Genomic DNA, 14,349 nt, shown 5'->3' with positions numbered 1-14,349 from the left:
AGACATCTCTTTTATGTGTTTGGCAGATTGTTACTCTTTTTTTGTTTTTTGACTTGATTAATTAGACCACAATGAAGACATTGGAATAAAATGGACTGGTTACTTCTTCTTTTGTTTGAAAAATAAACATTTGGTTTGAGATCACATTTTTCCACTTGAGTGCATGAGAATATATTTTCATGGGGGTTGATTTTGAAGATTTATTTGTAAAACGTCACTTGTGTTTGTATTTAGCTTTCTTTTTTTTCCAGTTATCATTTCTTTTTAATTAATTTGTATTATTTGAACCATCTTCATCTTCTGGAGAAATAATGACTGAAATATTCTGTATTCAGAAATTTGCAACTACTGAGCCCTCTGTTGATAGGAGGATGAGAAACTTGTCAAATTCATAAGGAAAAAGGAAAAGAAAAAGTAATAATTTTTTGCAGAAATCTTAAATCTTTGCAACTCATAACACACAACTTGTACAACTGTTAAAGAGTGACATAGCCACGTGAATTTATGAGAATGTATGGGGTGAGAGTATTACAAAGCGCTGACAGCTGATTCCTAATTTCATCATTCCTTATATTCCTGGTCTCTATGAACAGCTTGAGATAAGCTGATTTTGTGGTTGGTATATTAATAGTTAACATGTTGATATATTTCTCGAGACATATGTGCTTTGCAAAATATTTTCACCAGTGAAAGCGCCTGTCTGAGGCAAATAGAATACAGATCATTTAGGGCATGCTGAACCCACGTAGAAATTCCCCTTCCCCTTTCCCTCCTTCTGCATCTGCGTACGAAATGAAGCATGAGTCAAACCAGGAGAACAAGTTTGACAGTGCTCCACTTGCAGCCCACTGAACAAAAAGAAATATGGAGTGAAATGAGGGGAAAAAAAAGCAGCTACCCCTATATTTAGACCATATACCTGTTTTTGTGATCTGTGAATGGGCTAATTTTATGGGGTTTTTTTAAACAGCCAGAAAGGAAGAAAGGGACAAATCTCACAAGTGTCCTTTAACACTACACTTAGGCCCCGTGTTACCGAAGCAACATTATTATTTGGGTGTAGTCAGAGTAAGGGGTAGTTCTGCAAAGCCTCCTTTCGACGTGCCGTCTGCTTACTAGATTTCCCCCTGTTACTGAGTGATAGCTGGTGTTCAAATACTGAAGTATCGCATAGTTGAGAACAGATGTGAGTTCAGTTCTCCATTGATGGTGTGTTCTTCTGTTTTAGGATTTTTAATGTACTTATGGTATGTAGAAAGTGTTTCTACATTCCCATTTAAATGCTTAAATTTCTAGCTCTGTCGTTTAAACTAATCTTATTCATTTATCTTTTAGCCTTTCATGACATTATAGTTATCTGATAAATGCATGGTTCTGTTTCCTTTCAAGTAGTGAATTATTATACAGAATGGACTAGTATATCCATAGATTATCTTCCACACCACAGAAATCATGAGTTTCTTGAGAGCTGGGGCAAACACTTCACATCAAGCTGCGAGGTCTGGTTTTGTGCTTGCTCCAAGATTATGGAAGAGAATTTTACTTGGCTGTTTCAGGGAGTATCTGTAGCCACAGGAATGCGCAGGCAGCATATGGCCTAGAGTCTTCACAACAAGCAGCATTTAATTTGTTTTCTCCAAAGAGAGAGAGAATCTAAAAGAGAAAATTGCCACTGCTGTAGGAAGAAACAGTCCAGTCAGTTGCAAAAAATTCAAAATTTTGCTTTTTATGTATGTTTGAAACAGCTGGTGATATCTCCAGTGACCTCAATGAACTGGGCAGCGAAAAGACACCCAGTGCATGGTGCACATGACAAAGCAGCTCAGGGTTCCCAACAGGAGATCTCCTCTTGCCTGCTCTTTCTTCTTGTGCTGGACAGCTGTTTAGAAGCTTATGGTCCATGCTCAGCTTCTAAAACCTTTTTCTACCCTAAAGAGAGTTGGATGCTACCCTTAGGAAATGTGTGTATTTGTCACCCTAGTTCTCTTTTAATTATTAATGTCTGCTCTTCATTTATATTTCATTGAACTGCAGAAAATCTCCAGTCGTCACAGTGCCACTTCCATCTCTTAACAGTCCGAAATATTTATTAAACTCATTAAGCTCCAGTCTCAGTAGCTAATTACAACAAACGTATGTTTATGGAAGTAAATCCAGCCATGAAGATTAAATTTAAATGAGTGCTAAAAACTCTTTGCCTTCGGAGGTTTTTGTTTTTCCTCTTTTTAATTTGTCATGCTGATTTGTAAAGCTTCCTCGTTATTCTGCTAACATTAGCACTGCTGATAATAACAGACACTGTTTGTCTTGGAGATGGGCCAGGATTCTAAGCACGTATCTAATTTGTCCAGACAGTTTTAAAGTCTCTTGAATTTAAATTATAAGTTTAACCTGAAGAGTTACAACTGCTAATTACAGATTAAAATTTGGAATGAGAATCTTTTTGCAAAATGAGCTACCAAAAGTCTTTGAAGTTAAGGGCGCTGAGCAAATGCTACCCCTTCCGTACAAGCAAATGCCACCAATTTTTCTTATTGATGCACAGTGCAGGTAACCCAACCTGCTGGGTTGATTTGTCACTCCCTGAGCTCCACTGAGACTCTGCCCAGCCATGGGTGTCAGAGAAACCTGATGGCAACAGCGCTGCCTGCACAGATGTGGGAGAATCGGATCCCTGGTGTCCAGGGATGTGATGCTGCGTATCAGTCCTGTGATACAACACTTGGTATTACAAAATATCTGTGTTTCAGACTTAAACTCCAGCAGGAAATCCTACAAAAGTGCAGCCATCAAAGGTATCTGCAGATCTAAGAAGAGAAGACATAAAAAAGTTATACGTGGGAACAGTACTTTTAAATGGCATCTTCTGGCTTGAGAGTTAAAAGGTGGAAGCCAGAAAAGCAGAGCCAAAAGGCCTTTCACATAATTACCCTTGTAGAGAACAAATTCTTTGCTTTTTTAATACAGCTGCTTTCTTCTACAATTACATGTCGATCACTTTATTTCTTCTACTTTTGATGAAAGTAAATCAGTAAATGACCTAGAAAGAAATACAGAACATCATGGAAAAGTGTTCTAGGTTTGCTGCTGACATCTGCTGGGTGGAATTTGTGGTCTCCTGGAGAAGGAAGTTGGTCTGGACAGGCCTCTTGGCTGCAGCAGAGGCAGATTATAAAAAATGATGGTAGTTCATAACAGAATTGTTGCTTTAGGTAGATGTTAGGCTGAGGATAACCTTCAGACATGCACAGCATGTTTGCACCCTGGCTGCTTGTTCAGGCTAGAGTGTACTGGGCTGGACGCAAAAGTTACTGAATCCTACCTCTGGGCTTGGGATTGCCTAAACCTCGCCTTGGAATTCAGAAAATTTGTTAAACATTATTTTCATGCTGTTTTAAAAGGGAGATGACTTCATGGGTGTGCTTTGAGTTAGGCTACTCAGACAAATAATCCTCGAGGTGACCATGGAGTGGCTGTCTGCTCTGTAGCTCAATGTCTGCCAAGGTACATTGCCAAATAACAGCAGATTTTCATCTTAAGGTGTTTCTGCCCGTCAAGAAGCATCAGCAGAACTTGGGACATGGCATAGTGACATCAGACAGAGCTTGAGGAGGTAGGTGGACAAACAGCAGCTTCCTCTAGTCTGGCCTTCAGCCCCACCAGAATGTGCAAGTTGCACAAAATATTCTGAATCACAAATGTACCCTAATAAATAATGTCAGAATTGCCCCATGGTAGAATTACTTTGTCATTTGGCTTTCCAGTTTTGCAGTTCAATGCCTGGACGTGCGGTAAGTGCCCACATTTTGACGTTCCAAACAGATCAGGCGCTCTGAGTATCAAGAACTATCTTTCCTTACCTGAGGACTGCAGAGGCTATTCAAGCAACAAATACATTGGAGTGCATGGCCACAAGTGTTTTAAAACCTTCAAATCTATATTTAAGTTCCAGATTTATAGTCTACATGAATCAAACACATCTCCTTAGCTGGAAAGAATATGACTTAGGATGCTTTTAATGTTTCAAGGAGGATCTCTGCCACTTGAACACTCACAGTTACTTTCTCCCCTCTTTAGACAAGAGCGAGCAATGATATATTCCAATCTCTGTCTACAGAGCACTTAGGGAAATTAAATGGACTTCTTCATTTCAAATTGTTATGGATTCAGGTCCTTTGTTTTGACCAAATAGAATCTTCGGATGTTTTTATGATAATATTAACATTAAGTGTGACAAATAAAATTTGTACTTGGACAATTTACCTAGGATTGCATCTGACTTTTCCAAGGTATGTCTTCTTTTTCCACCTGGATAACTTGTCCAGGAACAATTGATGTCTTGGCATGCCTGTTTAGGACTCCCATAAGCTGGTCAGAGCCACTCACAGATGTATCTATTGCAAACGGTCCTACAGACTCCAGATTCTAGAGAATATGGGCAACGAACCCCATGCATTTGGGATGCATAGGACCTAATGCATGTTCTGAATAGGTGATCAGTGTGAGCATAGTAAATCCCATTTGCTCTGGACTTACTGCACGTGTATAAATCAAGGACGCATCCCAGACACATTAGTCTCACTGCATTTCATTTTGTCTGGGAAAACCTGGACAGAAATATGGTAGCCCTAAGCTTCCCACATTCCACACTCTATGCAGCACACACATAATAGGTTCATGTCTTGAACCCTTAGTCTCTCTTGGGTTTTCCGTTATTGTTGATACAACACATAAATCTCTGGTTAACTTTTCTCCTGAGTTCGCAGTTATTTGTGATTTTTCTATAAGCCCAACAGTCTTTAAATCCTTCTGAATCACTTATTGGACTTTTAGGTGGGAAAGAACAGACTCCCCTTGATTTCGCTGAGGATGAGTCAGTAGAAATCTCTTTTCTGTGTGATGCCCTGCCATATGACAAACCTTTACAAGTGATTTTTGCAGATGTAGGAATTCTTGTTTTTGTTTAATATCCTGTGATGTTTTCTTAGCAAAGTTACTTTTGTTTTTATTAATTGAGAGTGGTACGTAATTTAGTTAATCTAACACTTGATCAGCAATTTCAGATTGACTTTTGAGAAGGAACATACCCTCAGGCAGTTGGTTTTTATTCTGGTCAGGTAGTTCTTTTCTGGGCTGCTAAACTGCAAGATGTTTTCTGTAGTAGTGAGGCTACCAGCCCCAGGAACAAAAATTTCAGAAATCTGCTGAATTTTCTGCTCACCTTTCTGTTCCTTCAAAAGCTTAGCTTAGTAGCTACTGCTTAGTGTGATAAGGATAATCAAGTATTAAGATGACCAGATAGAAGAGTAATTAAGGTTATGCAACACAGCAATGTAGCAATGTAAAATTCAGGCATCTGGTAAGAATTAGGTTTGCTGGTTAAGACTAAATCATGAAGATACAAACATTTGACAGATCTGATAGTGAAAAGAAGGATGAATACATTACCATCTAAGTTGCCCTTGTAGCACTCAGAACTTCTATAGTGTTTTCCACTTAAAATATTTCAACATCAAAAGCTAAACATTTGGCTCTAAGGGAGAAAGTTCTCATATTTACACGTATCACATACTGCTAAATTCTCCCTTAAAATGCCCCTGTGAAGTAAACATTGACTGAACTGCTCAGATTTGGATTTTAGGGGATTTTTTTCAGCATTCAGAGTTTTGGAGCACACGCAGAGTTTTGGAGCATGGTGTTCCAAAAAGCTCCCATAGCCGTGAGGTTTCATAGTAGATTTTGCTTTTGGGCAGCCCGTAAGGAAGAGGTTGGCACGATCTCTCCGCTGTATGAAAGACTGAGCCATAATAAAAATGCAGTGATAATTCAAGGGCTAGCATATACAAGCCACATTTTTTAGTTAATAAACAACTAATCTTTAATCACTACAGGTAGGTTGTTGTTCCCTTTACACCTATAAAAAGTGCTTTGAAAGTTAAGCAGTCCAGGCACTTAGTGAAAGCTATAACATTACAAAAGTTATACCTTGACATGTTTATCAACAAAATAAAGCCCCCATTTTTCCTTTACTTCCTCCTCCCAGGAGCAACAACCTGCACACTACTAAAGTGTTAAGCTTTATTTAGTGAATTGTTAGAGCAGGTTTTTCCTGGACCCAACAAGGCAAGTGTCTGCAGCTCCAGAAGAAAGTGGGAAGCTGAAGAAAGCTTTGAATTTCAAACATCTTTCAGTGAGGAATTAGTTTAAAAAGACATACAACAATAAGCCATGAAATAAGTCCAGACACCGATAATTCAGGGCTAGAATATGCTATGAAACTGGCAGGCATCCAGGCCAGAGCCAGGTGCCTGTTTTGGATTAGATTCAAGTGGCCTTAGGCCACCTACAGAGCTTTCAGGTAGGATCTGGAAGCTGCTCACCTCCGCGTGCCCTGCCTTCCTCCGAGTGCAGGTACTCGCCAAGGATTCCCGGTTGGCTGGCCCCGCTCCAGAGCAGTATGTGTTCGGATCACGTTGTCTGTGTCCTGCGAGGAGGCAGGTTTCTGGAAAAAAAAGAGATCTCTGGAAAAGAAATTCTTCAGAAACTGCCTGTTTTCCTCAGTTTGTGATCACTGCAAATAGTACTGTTTACTCGTGAGAACAGCACTCGAGAAGAGCTTTGTGGCTCTTGACACACTTAGTGATATGTGATTGCAAATGAGCAAAACAAAATATACATGTAATTAAAGGGACACGGACATAGGTCCTGAAAAAGAGCCCTTTTCTTTTGGGATTATTATAGGTCATAAAATTTAAAGTGTTGACAATCTAATTGATACTTTACTTATCACATTCTTTGTTTGCTTTTCATTCCATTTTGCTCTGGATCAGGGTAACTCAAGTTGCAGACTTCCAAGTGTGTCCAGGCTGCAGACAATTTATGCTTGACTAGGGCTCAGTTGCAGAGATGTGGTCTGTCACAGAGATGTGACAGGCATCACAAAGATGTGATCTCTGCAAATGTGATGCCTTCTATAGACCTGTGATGCCTTCCGCAGTCCTCGGAAGGATCCAGGCCATATCCCAGTGCACATCATGCAGTTGCTACTAGTTTCATGCTACGATGGTGCCTTGTGGTGCCTGCCTACCCAGGCAGAGCTGGAGCCAACCCAGTTGCTAGATGCAACTTGGTAAAATTATCCTTGAGTGTTGGGAAAAAACAACTGGGGCACCCTCAAATGGAGTAATCAGTTTCATTTTCTAGTTATCGAGCTTGAGCACAATGTTGCAGTGTCTTCATTGCCAAGGAGAAGGTTTAAATCTCATTTAATTCTGTGGTAAAAAAGCCCTTCTCATAAAAAGTGAATTGATTGAAAAGGTCATGAAATCACTTTTATTAATGCTAATGTCTTTAAGAGTTCATCCTTGGAGGAAAACACCAGCGGTTTCACAGTGGTGCCTCCTAGCACACATGTACATCAAACATACATAAAAGTACAGTTTCATCTGGCATGAATGGGATTTTCAAGAGTATTATATTCTGTATTTCCTTACTGGAATATACCTAAAAAAAAGCACCTGTTCTTTAGTGCTCCCTTTTGCCTTTGCCTTGCTGCCCTGCTAGAGTGTTGTCCCAATATGCAAGTTCAGAAGCACCACCATAAGCTCCCCCCTCACTGAAGTCAGCTGAAGAAGAGCTACTAATTTCAATTTTACAGGCATACAGCCTAAAATGATATCATTCTTTTTCTTCCCAACATCCAGTTCTATAGAAAATAGGCAAAATTAAGCACTTTCCACTCATTACACACACACAGTGAGATATTATTATATGTTGTCACAGCAACCAGTGCAACACTGAGTTTGTAAAACAAGTGGTCAGCTCCTCAACATGTTGAAATCACTTTGGAAATCAACACCACAGTCGGGGAATAGTTTTGTTTGCAAATTAGGAATGCAAAGGAAGGCTGTGCTAAATTAAAAACTGTAACCTGAGCTCTTGGGATAGGGACCAATTTTCTGTTCTGCGTGTGTTCAGCACCTCACTCAAGGGGTCCTGTACAACTACTGCTACCATATTCTTCTTCTGTTATCATCATCTTTTGGCAAGAAAAACAGTGGTAAGGAAATACCCCTCTTTGCAGAAAATAAAAGGTAACTAATACAGGCCTTGTTTTTCTGGTGAAAGAGGAATAAAACAAGTTAAATATTTAGAGTTAATACTACTGTTACACAAAGCTGTAGAGCAATTGCTTGCTGCCATTGTGGTGTAAAATAGTTTGCAATAAATGTGAATCCAGTCTCCAGAAAAATGCAGCTTTCTAGTGTCTAACACAAATCCCAGTATTGTCACAGTAGAAGAGTTTGAAGTCTTTCAGTACACAGCAAATAGAATATGTAGATTTATTAGACAACGCCTTCTTTGTACAGTATTGCATGGTGCTGTAAGCCCTCTCATATAATAGGAGATATGGAACAGCTCCATAACTCTTTGGGAGACATTTTTGTACTCAATTGCCAAGATGTAGTTAAAATTCCCACTGAAATATCCCATTTGTGTAAGAAAGAGATGAAGGTGGCGGGTCTGGGCAAATAATTACAAAGGGAAGATGAACACATCCATTAGAATCAAAAGTACCTAATTTTCATGGAGAACAGGCTGATACTTAATTGAAAAGAGACAAAACAGGTTATTTGTGGGTATACTACAACTGCTACAGACAAGGAAGTGAAAAGGCTCATGAACTTCATGGCAATCTGCGCTCCCAGCAAGAAAGCTCAAGTAACAAAGGCTCATTGATGTGAAAAGGGGGGAAGTTTTTAATAGAGGAATCTCAGGAGCCAGCCAAAGCAGCATTATCTTGTATTAAAAAAATCTGCAAATAATGAAATTCAGAGGAGAGAGAAGCCAAATTTCATCTTTGCTTGGGCCATGAAATTAGTACCAAATAAAAGGAGAAACACATGTAGAAAGGGCCAGAGACTAAATCATCCCAGCAATATTCTTCTTGGGATTTGTTGCTAAATAAAATACAGGGATTTATGTTCAGAAACACTGAGCAGGTTTGGCTTCCATTGAACTCAGGTGGAGCTATGGGTTGTTAGTACTTTTGAAAATTAATTCCCCAGAGCACACCTGAAGTTTTTATTCCAGATCTCACACTGCCCCTGCCCAAGCTACCTGGATACAAGCAGGGAAATCCTCATCATAGATCTTACCATACGAGGCATCCCAAACTGATGTTTGCACTTGTGGCTGTTACATAAAAAAGGAAGAAGTCAGATCAGCAGAAACTGCCTTTCTCATCCAGAAATAAAATCAATGAGGGAGATAATATGCCAGGCTTGGGTGAGACGAAGCAGTGCTGCTCAGAGTAGCAGAGCAAAGAGCAACTTCTAGACTGTTGGGTGAAACAAGTGCATTCATACAGGCATGAAGAACCACTAAGAAGCATATGAGGTACCATTTTGTCTCAATGCCATTTGGTTTGGGGGTGGAGTAACCTCATACATTCCTATTGCGGAAAAAAAGAAGTTGAAACTTCCATATGGATTTTTTTCTTGGCCTGGTTTATCCTTTTCTGGGGTGCAGATGCTGGCTGAGTGTAACAGAGACTGGGCTTTCCTTCTCACACGTTATGCCAAAGTATGTCTGAAACCAATACTAGTGTCTTAGAAGTAATTTGCAGGAGTTTTAAATATATCTTTGTGACTCCATAGGCTACACCGCCTTCCGGGTATAGTGCAAATCAGTATTTATGAAAAGCATTTTCAAAGTGGATCTTTGAACCTGCTGGACTACACGGTTTCTCTTGTGCCATTTTTGATCCATTGTGTAAATACAAATTTTGGCACGTGCACAACACTATAAACTGTATAATTGTTTTTATTAGAGTTCTGTGAGTTTGGAGGTACCTGTTCTTTAATTACACTTGGCAAGTTTCCAGGAAAACTCTTCTAAAATGCACTGCTTGCAAAGTCTTACTTGGGCCACCCACAACGATAGCTTTTATTTTTCTTCTATTAGTGATGGACATTTTTATATAATTTTGGTCTGCGTGTGTGACAGAGCCCCATGTCCTGAGCTGCCGCTTCCCCTTGTTCACTTCTCAGCCGCAGACTCTGTCGGGACACAGCGGCAGCAACTTGTGACATTTGGACCCTGGCCAAATGAACACCATCCGCCGAGGTCTGGGGTTGTCTTTTTCTGCTTTCTTGCTTTCCCCTCCCCCCTTTTAAAATTTCTGGTGACACTGGAAATGCAAGTCAGTTAATCTCTTCTTAAATCTTAGCATTAGCCTACAGCACTGACGGCGAGAGAAATGCAGAACATTGCTCCGTGCAGTTCCTATATGTGAGCCGTCAGCAGCCAACGTGGAGGTGGTTTTAGTTCCGCTCCCGAGCCCAAATCTGTTGTGGAGCAGCACAGAGCAAGCACAATAGCAACAAGTCAGCAGGATAGCTGGAACGCCATGCTCCATGCCAGAAAGTAGGATGTCCAGCTAGCACAAATAAATGTGTAGAACTAATCAAATTAGGATGGACATGCTGTGCAATACAGAGAAATGCATGTAAGCAGAAAATTGTGTTTAATATTTGTAATCAAAAGCATTTATTTGGGACTATGGCAGCCGAGTGCTACGTGCAAATTGGGTGAGGAAAAATGTAAACACTGTTTCTTTGATTTCATTGGAGGTCAGGGTACAGCAGGAATGCTGGATCAAACTCCTTTTCCAGTGGCTATGATTATAAAGCTATGTAAAATGAATTTGGAGGCTTATTGACAGAAAATATTACTGTAAATGGTGGTGAAAAACCTATTCCTCAGAGATTACTATTTATTTTATGGAGTTTGCCAGAATTTATAGGATGCAATCCGAAAACTATGTTTTTAGAGCTCATTTGAGGAAATAACTTCAGTCCTAACACCACATTTTGAGGCTTCTGTAGAAAGTAGAATTTAATAGAGAAACTGGGGAGACAGAGGAATGTTATTATGTGAACTTTCAGGCCTGCAAGGAACAGGAATTAATGCAGGAACCACACTAAGTCAAGCAGCAAATGACTCTGCTACTGATCCAGTTTCCATATCATCTGAAATGCAGTTATATGTAAGCAGGGTAGCCACTGACATGGTATAGCCCCTGCCATGTGTCGCTGAAGAATGCTGTTAGCCATGACGCAAAGCAACTTTATATTACAGTATCTCATATTGTAAACTGCACAGTTGTTAGATATGCAGAAATACGCTCTGTGTGTGCTTTGGGGAACACGCTGGACTCGCGTTCTCCATTCCTGAGAATATTGTAGGCAGCTTCAGGTTTCACAGAAATAAACAAAAAAATCCTCATTGTTTCTTTTTATGAGCACAGCCCTTCAGAATCTGGGGAAGCAGGAAAGGATATTGCAGAGGAGAGCATGGGCTCTTACCAGGCATCGCAGCCCCCGCTGGTGCTCCATAAACCTGCACAGGGAAGCGGGAGCAGCAGCAGAAGCTAATGGCCTTGGGGAGGGGAGCTGGCCAAGTGGCCTCAGGTGTGGCCTAACAAGAGCCTTAGGATGTGCCACGTCCCAGCTGTGCCATATAGGTAGCAGGGGGCTACCTATAGCAGGGACGAGCTCTCTGTGTGCCCCCTTCTTTCTGCACAAGAAGGATGCAATGAACCAATTTCTCAGATTTTGTAAACTGGCCCAACAGAGGAGCCATCATCATTTATTCCATCTGAAGGGACCAGGCCTCTTTAGCTGTGTAGTACCGAGTCAGTGTAAGCAACCCAGGAATAGCCGCACAAAGGTAATTGAGTGCCAAATTACCACAGCCCCCCGCGACACTTAATCTGTACGTGCCTTTCCACGAGGTATTTTTCAAGACACTCATTTTGCTGCACTAAAGGTTTTGTCATATTACAGTTGAGTAGCAGTGGCTGAACTCTGCAGGTGAATTATATACATTTACAAATTGCCTTGAGAATATTGAATAAAAATACGATGGGAAAGAAAAACCTCCTTTGCAATTGAGTTAAGCGTGGAACACAACCAGAATGACTCCACTTTGTAGCCTACGTCAACTTGGGAAAAAGAGTAGGTGAACTTGGTAGACCTTGGGAACTCTCAGCTCATTTTAAAGAGGATTGTTTGCATTTGTAAGGCGGTTTCTATGAAGTTTCACCTCATGGATTTTGGCTCAGCATCAGTCTAATCACCCCTTATCCCAACTGAAGCCAACGTGGAGTTACCAAATACAGAATCTGTTCTGATTGTCATTCTTATTTCCTCAATATAATGTGACTAAGTAGCCCTCTGTGCTCTTCTTTTTTCCCCCCATTTGAAATACTGCACTTCCAGTGGCCTAATCACAAGTCATATAAATATAGTATAGATTACATTATTCAGATTATTTACTAAATCAAATGTATTTGGAAAAATAATCTAGATTGAAAGATGATAACTGTCAGACAACAGACTTCTGTGATCACTCACTCCTCTCTCCTCAGTGGTCACAAATGTCTCTTCATGATAAATAATTTGCTCTGACAAAGCAGCCAAAACAAACATGATAGCATTTTTATTCAGGGCATATTTCTTCTGCATGCCTGTCAGCCGTATTACCAACAGTGTGAATTCTGGTGCGTGGCTGCAGCATCATAGCTTGGTTCTTGGGAAAAATGTCTGCAGAAATCCTTGAGGAAAGAATGAGGCAATATTAGAAAAAAATAAGTACTAAAATTAATCAATTTTCTGTGCTAAACTAGCAGGTGGGCACTGAAGAGCACCCTGCACTTTTGCACAAGGCAATATGCTTAGCAACTGCACAGCCAGGAGCAATCAGCCCGGAGCAGGGGGAGGAGAAGCCCTGATGGATCTCAGGTGATGCCACTGCCATATGATGATGGAAATCAAATGTTAACTCCCCACTGGTGTAAAGCAGCAAAAACCCAACCCGTCCTATTAAATACAGGAGAAACGCTAGCTTCCCTCTGCATCTCTCTGCCTTTGGGTTTCTTGTATCCATTTGTATCAGAGGTTGTCCTGTCTGTAGAAGGCAAATACAGCAACGGATACACACAAGGGAAGAAAAATGGAAGAAAATGATCTACTGAAAGCAGAACAAAACTGATCCTGTAAGTGTTAGCAGCCTCCAAACCAATAGCTCTGGGTGACTGCAGGAGAGCCCAGGGACAGTGCACAGGGGTTCTCGCTGATGGACCGCGTGCTAGGTCTGTGAGGGGAAGGAACAGAGAATGTGGAGCAGGCAGGGGAATGAAGGCCCAAGGGAGCCTTGTTTACTGCGTGACTTAGCGTGGAGCTTTATTTCTGCAGCCTTTGTATGGTAACTATGTTTGCAGATGGTAATGAGCTGCCTGCAGGACTCTCTGATGTTTATGACCATCACTGCTGTGATCTTGATTGACTCAGGGAGCGAAGTATGATGTTGTCTGGGCACGTCAACTGATCGATGTTGCTGCCTACAGGCCTAGAAAGGTTGGGGACCCCGGCCTGATGCCAACTCAAATTTGGACGTGTGTCATCTGTAGTCACGCAAAGCAGGATCACCTTTTTTTTCTTCTGCTTTGATCACACTCAGAAAATACAAATCCCCAGGGTGAAATTTCAGCTCTGCAGAAATCAACAGCAAAACTCCCCTCAGTGATGCTAGGTTTATGATGAACGTTGTTTGCTTTTAATCAATTCTTGTAATGGCTAGAAAGCAGTATTTACTTCCCTCACAGCAGATAAAATGTCAGATTTTGCAGTCAGGTAGTCTACTGAAAGTAGTTAGGGCTATTTGCTCAGGGTGTTGAAGGCTGATAGTAAAATTACAGCCCTATTGTTGGATATTTTTCTCCTGTTGTCTCCGATGCAGAGCATGTTTTATGTGTTTTGCTCCGCTGGGGCCCCAGCAAACTTGTAGCCAGCAACTTCTTTTGAATGTGCTCAGTAGGAGGTGACAGATGCACTATGACCGAAAGATCTTGAAACTTTATCATAATATATTTAGCAAGGTGATAACACAAAACTACTGAGAAGGAGAGGTGAAGGAGAAATTCCACACCTGGGAAGTCAGTTAATGTTTATAGATAGGAAATGCTTTAGAAAGGGGAACATCTCTCATCGGTCAGTGCAGCCCACTGCACCAGCCTCATAGTGCCAGGTCCTGCGGCCAAGGTGGGTGGCAGTTCCCTGGTGCCCCCACCTGGTGTGGGGCAACGAGGGCCTGAGCCCCACCCTGTGACCCTGCGTTCTCATGGTGTGACTTGGGAACGGGGAGAGGGGGAGTGAGATGGCACAGGGATGCGTGCCCTGCACACAGCTGGGTGCTGAGGGACACGCACCCAGAGCAGCAGGGGCGTTCTGCACCGCTCTGGTTCGTGAGAGTCCCTCCCGCCGGGGGGTCGCGGCCGCTCGGTGG

The 14,349-nt window shown here is 41.3% G+C and overlaps 1 protein-coding gene across 1 annotated transcript in view; it reads left to right on the top strand.

The window, feature by feature from the left end:
• Positions 1-13,039: 13,039 nt before the first annotated feature.
• The window catches only part of ADAMTS18 (ADAM metallopeptidase with thrombospondin type 1 motif 18), a gene marked incomplete at its 5' end in the record, with an annotated part of 66,481 nt that continues 65,171 nt past the window's right edge, over positions 13,040-14,349 (top strand). Inside the window, one exon of the mRNA XM_026036554.1 lies at positions 13,040-13,060. Coding sequence (XP_025892339.1) covers positions 13,040-13,060 — 21 coding nt within the window. The remainder of the gene's footprint in view (positions 13,061-14,349) is intronic.

This window comes from Nothoprocta perdicaria, unplaced genomic scaffold, assembly GCF_003342845.1.
Source record: "Nothoprocta perdicaria isolate Ctin4 unplaced genomic scaffold, notPer1 scaffold_18, whole genome shotgun sequence".
In the NCBI taxonomy this organism is placed as follows: domain Eukaryota; kingdom Metazoa; phylum Chordata; class Aves; order Tinamiformes; family Tinamidae; genus Nothoprocta; species Nothoprocta perdicaria.
The sequence above is the reverse complement of the archived record's forward strand: the minus strand, read 5'-3'. Positions and strand labels throughout refer to the sequence as shown.